Below are 7821 nucleotides of genomic sequence, written 5' to 3'. Positions count from 1 at the left end.
AACAGATTGTCGCCATCTGAACCTGGGGAACTGAACAACTCCTGGCAGCTCTAGTTTTTGGGACTTCCAGGCAATGCTAGAACATTCTGAGACATGGGGTACAGGGACTCGGCCCCTTTTCTTCTCTCTGTCTCACAGAAACACAGTGTCGATTGTTCTCTCCCATTCCGACCACGTGGCCTCCCTTCCCTGTTCCCTGTAAACACATGGTCCTTCTTACTGGGGAGGCTCTCAGCCCAGCCTGCTGCTCATTCCTGGTGCGTCCATGGGCTCTGGTGTCTGGTGCCTCCCCAAAGGTCACCCTCACTCCCCAGAGGCAAAACAGGGACTTCAAGGACTTGGTACCACACAGACAGGTATCATGACCAACCTTGTCACCTTTGCCACAAGCAGCCTTTCTCCGTCTCACCACCAGGTCTTTGCACTGTCTGTTTGTTCTCCCATTATATGCTTTCCCCAGAAACCCACTCACTCCCTCGCCTCCTTCAGGTCTCTGCTCTTGAAGCCTTCTCCACCACCCTCTCCCATTCTCCTTAGCCTGCTTACTGTTCTTCATTCTGTGTGTTACCACCTGACACGTGACATTAATATATTTACTGTCTGTCTCCCCTCTGGAATGCAAGTAAGTTCATGAGGGCAGGGACAATGCCTGCCTTGCTGCCTGCATTCCCAGCACCCGGACCACAGCTGGCTGCCCAGCCCACAAACATCGGCTGCATGCTTCTGCACTTCCCACCTGGGCTGTACCTGTTTATGCAGCCGTTCTTTCCAGGGTCCTGTGAGACAGGCACTATCACCCCCATTCTCCACAAGAGGAAACTGAGGCCCAGAGGGGTTGGCTTGGGTGCTTACCTGGGTGGCACAAGTCCATTCTGAAGCCTCCAGGGAAGGGTGGTCAGTGCTCCCGTGAATGGATGACCCAGCTGCTGCTCAAGCTGGCCAGGCAGAGATGTGTCACCTCGCCTTCAACAGGCCCCTTCCTGCTTGCCCCGCCCAGCCCCTGTGGGGAGGAAGTCCTCTCCTGCTGGGGTCTGTGGTAGACTCTTGACGTAGCAGTAGCACTTCCTTAAAAAAACCCGGAGTTTCACATAGCAGGCTCTCTTTATGTTTTAGGTGTGAGCAAGGGAGGCATAGAGGCAAAAGAGACAGGGGGAGGGGAGAGGATGAAAAGAGAAAGACAGTGACACTCACACACACACACACACACACACACACACACAGAGGAAGATGGTCACTGTAAGACAGAACTTTCTCCGGGAGACAATGGGCATTTACTCAACAACCTCCTTACACATAAAATGAACGGTCACTCAATCTGGAGTCTATGCTGAGCCCTAGACTCCACTCCACCAGCTCTTTCATCAGTTCTCCCCTGAGAAAAGAAAAATGAATTCAGTGCTAGGAAGGGCTCTGATTCCCCTCAATGAAATGTCTGCCTTTTTTTCCTGTCTAGGGACCAATTGGGCAATCTGTTCAGTTTCCCTTTTCCCGTAAGCTGCTAGGAAACTCACAGTCAAATCTGAAGCTCCTCTATGGCTGTTCTATTGTAGTCTACAAACTTTGGGGCCAAAGTCAGCTGTGTGACTTCCAGCTCTGCCACTCAGCCCTGTTTGAACTTGGGCAAGTTGCTTACCTGCAATGAGCCTCTGCTTACCTATAAGGGGGTTGCTGGGACATAGTCTGTACTTCATAAATACAATCTTCTTTTTCCTTTTGGTTTTGATTTTCTTCTTTGGCTAAAACTTACAATTTCATTGCTTGTTCCTTATCTTGCAGGTTGATTCAAATCCTTAGTGGGGAAAAGTATAGTGTAAAGAAATATCTATAAAATAAATGCTCTTGCCTTATAACTTTGTGGCACATATTGGTTTAGTCACCTGTTTCCCTGTCAGCCTGTGTTTGGCCAATGCTGGGGACACAGAGGGTGTTCAAGTTTGCAAAAAATGAATAAATGAATGAAAAGAGCAGAGGGGAGATGGTGTGATCAATGCAAAAGTTAGCTGTCATTTCCACCCCTCCCTGTATCCACACCCCTGTGCACTGTGACACTGCCCTTCCTGCCATCTAGACGTGGAGGCTATTCTTCTCCCCTTGAATCTGGCCTGGGCTCTGTCTTTCTTTGACCACTAGAACATGATGTTACATGACTTTTGAGACTGGGCCTTCAGAAGTTTTGTAGCTCCCACCCTGGTTCTTGGACCCCTACCCAGCTGCCATGGGAACCAGCTTGGGCTGGCCTGTTGGAGGATAGGATACCACTTGGAGGGAGGCCCAACTGTCCTCAATGCCACCTGATGACAGCCTCATGGATAAGCCCGGGTGACGCTAGAAGAAGAGCCGCTAAGCTGAGCCCAACTCAGATCGCTGTCGCATAGACCTGTGAGAAATAACAAACATTTGCTGCTTCAAGCCATCAACCTTTGGGGTGGTTTGTTATGCAGCAAAAGCTCACTGATACAGATAAAATCCAGTGCCTTCATTTCATTAAATAGAAGACCAAGCCTCATTCCTGGCACATCCTTGACCAAGTTGGAACTTCAGTTAGTGTCCTGCTCAGGACTAGGAGCCAGACCTTTGAGCTACCAGCCTAGTGCTCTCGGGACTCCGCAAACCTGCTTCCCAGGCTCTTACATAACTCAAGGTTATTTTCTAGGAAACTTGTTGACATGATCTCAGCGGGGAACTAAGTTTATCTCAACAGATCTGGGCTTGAGACACACACAAAAAAACATTTCCCAGGTCACACCAAAGAGAGAACTGGGGAGAAAGGTGTAATTCCCTGTGCAGAAAGGTGGCAGCATAGCAGGCCTGAGATTGCTATCCTTAGGAAGGCCTGCTTGCAAGTTCAGCCCCTGGTTGGCGTCTGGGAAGCTGGATTTAGGGAGGGCTCCTGCCACCCCCTGATAAGAGGGCTCGCTGTGCCTAAGCTGTCTGTGCGAACAGCGTGGTTCATGTTGAACACCTGCTTTCCTTCTGGAATCGGGAATGTTGGTGCACGCTAGGCCTACAGGGTGGCCCCCAGTAAACACTGTGGGCACTGAGTTTCTGCGGAGGTCCCTGCTGGACAACATCTCACACGTGTTTCCACAGTTTGTTGCTGGAGGACTGAGGTTCTGTGTGACTCCACCAGGAGATGACCAAGCTCAGGCCGGGTTTCCCCCAGTCTCCCCCCAGGCGCCTTCGCTGGTGTTTTATGTCCCCTCGCTGTGACAGACCATAGCTCTGGGTAGGTCAGACTATACGCTGAGTTATGTGAATCCTCCTGGTGAATCGCAGAACTTGGGGATGGTCTTGAGGACCCCTGACACATGCCCTAATGCTTCCCTTGCCCAGGGCCACAGCTTGGCATCTGGCACTTCCCTTTATGTCTGAAGGGCTGGTTGAATGGTTCAGTTTTTATTACTATCTCATTCTCTAGGACTCAACTCAAATGCCACTTCCTCTGTGAAGTCTTTTGTGATTATACCTCGCTTCCTCCAGCCCCTACAGCCCTGGCTGTGTCTAACAGCTTACATGCAGGCAGCCTGGGGGGTGGAGGTGGGGGACGGACACTCTCACTATGGACGGCAAAGGATTTGCTAGAATTAATGGTAGGGGACCCAGAGAGACCTGGATTCAAATCCTCACTTAGCACTTGCTAGTTGTGTGAACTTCCCCCCTCTAAGCCATGTTTTTTGTTATTTGCAAAATGGAAACATATAAGATTAGGTTTACTTGCATGAAACAGAAAATCCAAATAACAATGGTTTAAACTAATTAAAGGTATATTTATCTCTTATGATAAAGAAGCCTGATAATCAAGGATGATGGCTCCTTCTAACTTTCTGCTTCTATCCTCAAGATCTCCTCATGGTCCAAAGTGACTGCCTGATCTCCAGCCATTGTGTCTGAATTTCAGGAGGAAAGAAAGATGAAGACAGGAAAGGTTCCCTTTAAAGGGATTTTCCTGAGGCTCTTTCTGGCCTAAGGTTAGCCCTTTACCCAAAACGGGGCTCTGCTTTATCCATGTGTGCTAGATGGAGGTTCGCATTCGGTTATGGGACAACACACAGCATTCCCCAAATATTGGCTCTGGGAGGTCGCCAAACAACCAGTACTACCATTTATAGAGTGCTCAGTACATGCCAGACACTGTGCTAAGTGTTTGTATGTCATCCCATTTAATCCTTTCCACACCCCCACGAGTGTATTACAGTACCTGTTTTATAGATGTGGAAACAAAGTTCAGAGAGTTTAAGTCTCTTGTCCAGTGCCACACAGCCAGGAAGGGGCAAAGCTCAGCTTCAAGCCTTGTGTTGTCTGACTTCATTTCCACTCTGAACTTCTGCAGGTGTCACTTCAAACATTTAGAAAGAAGTTCAGTGGGCTTCCCACCCCCAGGGCAGAGATAGGAAAGGACCAGCACTTGAATCAAATCTGAGCAAAATTGTATGAGTGATGCTTTCTGTTTGCTCCAAAGCTCAGAATTCCTCACCTGGGCAGAGCTGGCTCAAAGGTAAGGGGGCTGGGAAGGAGCTTAGAGGTGGTCTAATTTAAAGACCTTGTTTTACACATGAGGTATTGAAGACCCGGAGAAGGAGGGGACTTACAGTGAGTAAGGGGCAGAACCTCCCCTTGAATTCATTTTGGTTGCACAGTTAGAGTACTCCATCCATCCATCCATCCATCCAATCAATAGTTATTGAAATCCTACTACATGCCGTGTGCTGTTCTCAGCATTGGCACAAGACAGATAAAAATCCCAGCCTTCACAGGGCACGTGGTTGAGTCAGCTGAACTGGGTAGGATATGGCAGGTGGTGGGCAGGATGTGTGTCTGGGATGAATAACCTCTGAAGTTCCTTTCCTTCATAATTTTCTCTGATTTCTCATTTTTTCTAATGACTCAGAACTGGAGACGGCATCTGTCTGACAGATGGAGCATTCCTGCATCTTGGAACGTTGAGTGCTCCTGCATCTGGCCTGTGAGAACCAAGCCACAAACAGGGCTTCAGAGGCCAAAGGGCTCTCAGATGTGCCCACTTTCCCCCAGACCTGTCATTCCTTGTCTGGGTTTGGCCACAAGACTTACTGGGAGCCTATAGCACAAAGGGACAGAAAGAAGCTAGACCCAAGGAGGGTCCATAATTCGGGAAGCCAAAGGCAGGGATGGGGGCCAAGGGCAGTGGAGCACACTTTGATGTCCAAGTTCACATTTAGAAATTGCACCTAATGAGGTAATTGCACACATGTCGAAAGGAGTGAGCACATGGAGGCTCCTCCCAGCACCACTGATAACTGGGGAATTGGGGAAGAAGCAAAGAATCAAATGCTCACCAGGGGCTGGACGGTTAATAAATTATGCACCATCCAGGCGATGGGCCAATGTGAGTCATTAAAGAGCATAATAATGATGTAGAATTCAAGTATCTTTTGGTTTAAAGCAAACATAACTCAGTTTAACTTAAGCTGGAATTTACTGGCTCAGTAAGGATGGGGTTGGTCTTGGGGATGTGAATAACAGAGGCTCAAATATCCTTGTTCTTTCCCCTCCTCCCCCGCCCACCTTCTTTTTTTCTCATTTCTCAGTCTGTCTTGGTTGTTCCTTTCTCAGGATTTAAGATGGGTTTTCTCCATAGGCAGTCTGTCTGGCCACAGACAGCTCCAGGTTCACATCAAATCACCTTTGACTTCAGGAAGAGGGCCTACCAAAAAATTCTCAGGTGCCTGACCTGTGGTGGCACAGTGGATGGAGCGATGACCTGGAAATGCTGAGGTTGCCGGTTCGAAACCCTGGGTTTGCCTGGTCAAGGCACATATGGGAGTTGATGCTTCCAGCTCCTTCTCTCCTCTCTCTCTCTCTGTCTCTCCCTCTCCTCCCTAAAATGAATAAATAAATAAATAAATTTAAAATGGTGTTGCTAATGCTAAGTTTAAAAACAAAAAAATTCTCAGGGAAAGTCTTTGATTAGCTAGGCCTGGGACATGCGCCCGTCTCTGGACCCATCACTGCAACAGCATGGGAGGAATACCCGTAACTGGCCAGGCCTGGATCACATGCCTGGTCAGAAGGAAGGTGAGGGATGGACAGCCCCACCAGAATCACTAGGAGACGGGTAGTTTCTTAAAGGAAGGAAAACTGGGCAAAGAAAACAACAGATGTCCACTTTTGCTATTTGGGGGTTAGTTTTTTCTTTTGTTTTTATTATACAGGTGACCCTAGACTATATTTATTGATGTGGAAAATTATTCTCAACATACAGCTGAGGGTATGTGTCTGTAGCACAGCAGTCAGAGGCAGACTCTAGAGCCAGACTTGCCTGGGTTAAAATCCCAACACTGCCACTTTCTACCCATGGTCTTAGGCAAATGACATAACCTCCTTGGGCCTCAGTTTCATCATCTATAAAATAGGCATAATGTTAGTGACTACCTCATAACAATACTGTGAGAATTAAATAAGTTAACCCACATGAAGCATGTCTGAATAGCGGTAGGCGACTAGGTTTCTGATAAAGGTTAGCTGTTGTAGATGCCTACATAAAGCAGAGGTTGTCAACCTGAATTTCACGGGGGTCAGGCATGTAAGTAAATGAGGGGAGTGGACCTATTTGGGGACACAACAGGGAATGGTGGAGACTGTGGCAAAATGAAGTGGCTTGTTCCCTAGGAAGCAAGTAGCTGGTTCTCAGCTCTAGCTGACTGTTGCCACGAAGGCACAGGAATTCTGTTTTACCAGAATAGGTAAATTTATAACTTTTTGTGTGATATTGATAATCAATCAGTTTTTTTGTTTAATTGCAAAAAGCTGAGCTGGAGAACCAGGTAAAAGCCCACACAGCAGGGGGATTTGGCTCCCGGCTCATTCAGCTGATGCCTCGGAAGTGAACATGGGGTGAAAGAATGGTCACCAAAATGCTAACAGATATTGTCATGGGATTTAAGGTGACTTGAACTCTCTGCATTTTCTATGCAGTTGAATGTTTTATTCAACAACAACCACAACAGAAGAGACAGCAGGAGCTGCAAGAAACTGGATGGAGGGCACGTGGGGAGAGGATGTCGGGAGGGTAACAGCCATTTGGGTGTTCAGAATGTCAGTCTCGGCCTGCTGATGGGACTGGCCTTGACCCTGAGTGGGAGCTGAGCAGGAGCTGAGCAGGGCAGGGCCACCGCTGCGCTGCAGTCAAGGTGGCCCACGCAGGTGAACTCCTCTCTTGCCCGAGGAACCCTTGGCGGGGGCCCAAACCCCAGCTCTATCTGACTGGCCTGGGGCAGATGCCTTTCCCTGTAGGTCTGCTTCCTTACTTGCAAAGGGAAGATAAAATGCCCCCTTCTTTCCTCTGTGGACCAGGAGGTCACAAAAGGAAACATGTGAATACCGTAGGCCAGGATATAGGGTGACAGGAGTGCTGTCCAGCTCGGACATGTGGGAACCTGGCCCTTCTGTGCTGGAGGCATGTGTGTGCTCTCCGATGCCTGAGTGCTTCTACCCAAGTGTGGGCTTTGAATGGTGGAATTACGAGGGGAAGGGAGATTTTAGGTGAGAACCATCATTTCATGCTGAGTAGGTGGCCAGGATTTCCTGAGTGCTGAGTGCTGGGGACAGAAAACTGAACAGCCTCCAACAACACTTAGTGATAAGCCTCGGGGGTGAAGGGGCTCATAACCCATTTAGCGAGGGCTTCACGGCATAGGCTGCTGTCTGGAATCTTGGATGTTTGTACAAGGAAGGAAAGCATGCTAAGGATAGTCAAACAGGAGTTTGTGCTTTGAAGAAGGGGAGGGTGAAGGTGTTCCAGGTTCAAGAAACAGCATGAGCAAGGGCTCAGAGGCTTGAGGT

The 7821-nt window shown here is 48.5% G+C and overlaps 1 protein-coding gene across 2 annotated transcripts in view; it reads right to left on the bottom strand.

Annotated features, from left to right (window-relative positions):
* CYTH4 (cytohesin 4) overlaps positions 1 to 975 on the bottom strand; it is a 30705-nt gene extending 29730 nt beyond the window's left edge. For both annotated transcript variants that reach the window (XM_066358322.1, XM_066358323.1), the window contains exon 1: positions 853 to 975. In XM_066358322.1, the coding sequence (XP_066214419.1) occupies positions 853 to 871 (19 nt within the window). In that variant the 5' untranslated portion in view covers positions 872 to 975. The remainder of the gene's footprint in view (positions 1 to 852) is intronic.
* Positions 976 to 7821: the final 6846 nt, after the last annotated feature.

The sequence above is a fragment of the Saccopteryx leptura genome, chromosome 1, assembly GCF_036850995.1.
Source record: "Saccopteryx leptura isolate mSacLep1 chromosome 1, mSacLep1_pri_phased_curated, whole genome shotgun sequence".
NCBI classification, from domain to species: Eukaryota; Metazoa; Chordata; class Mammalia; order Chiroptera; family Emballonuridae; genus Saccopteryx; species Saccopteryx leptura.
Note: the sequence above shows the minus strand (reverse complement) of the source record. Positions and strands in the feature narration are given on the sequence as shown.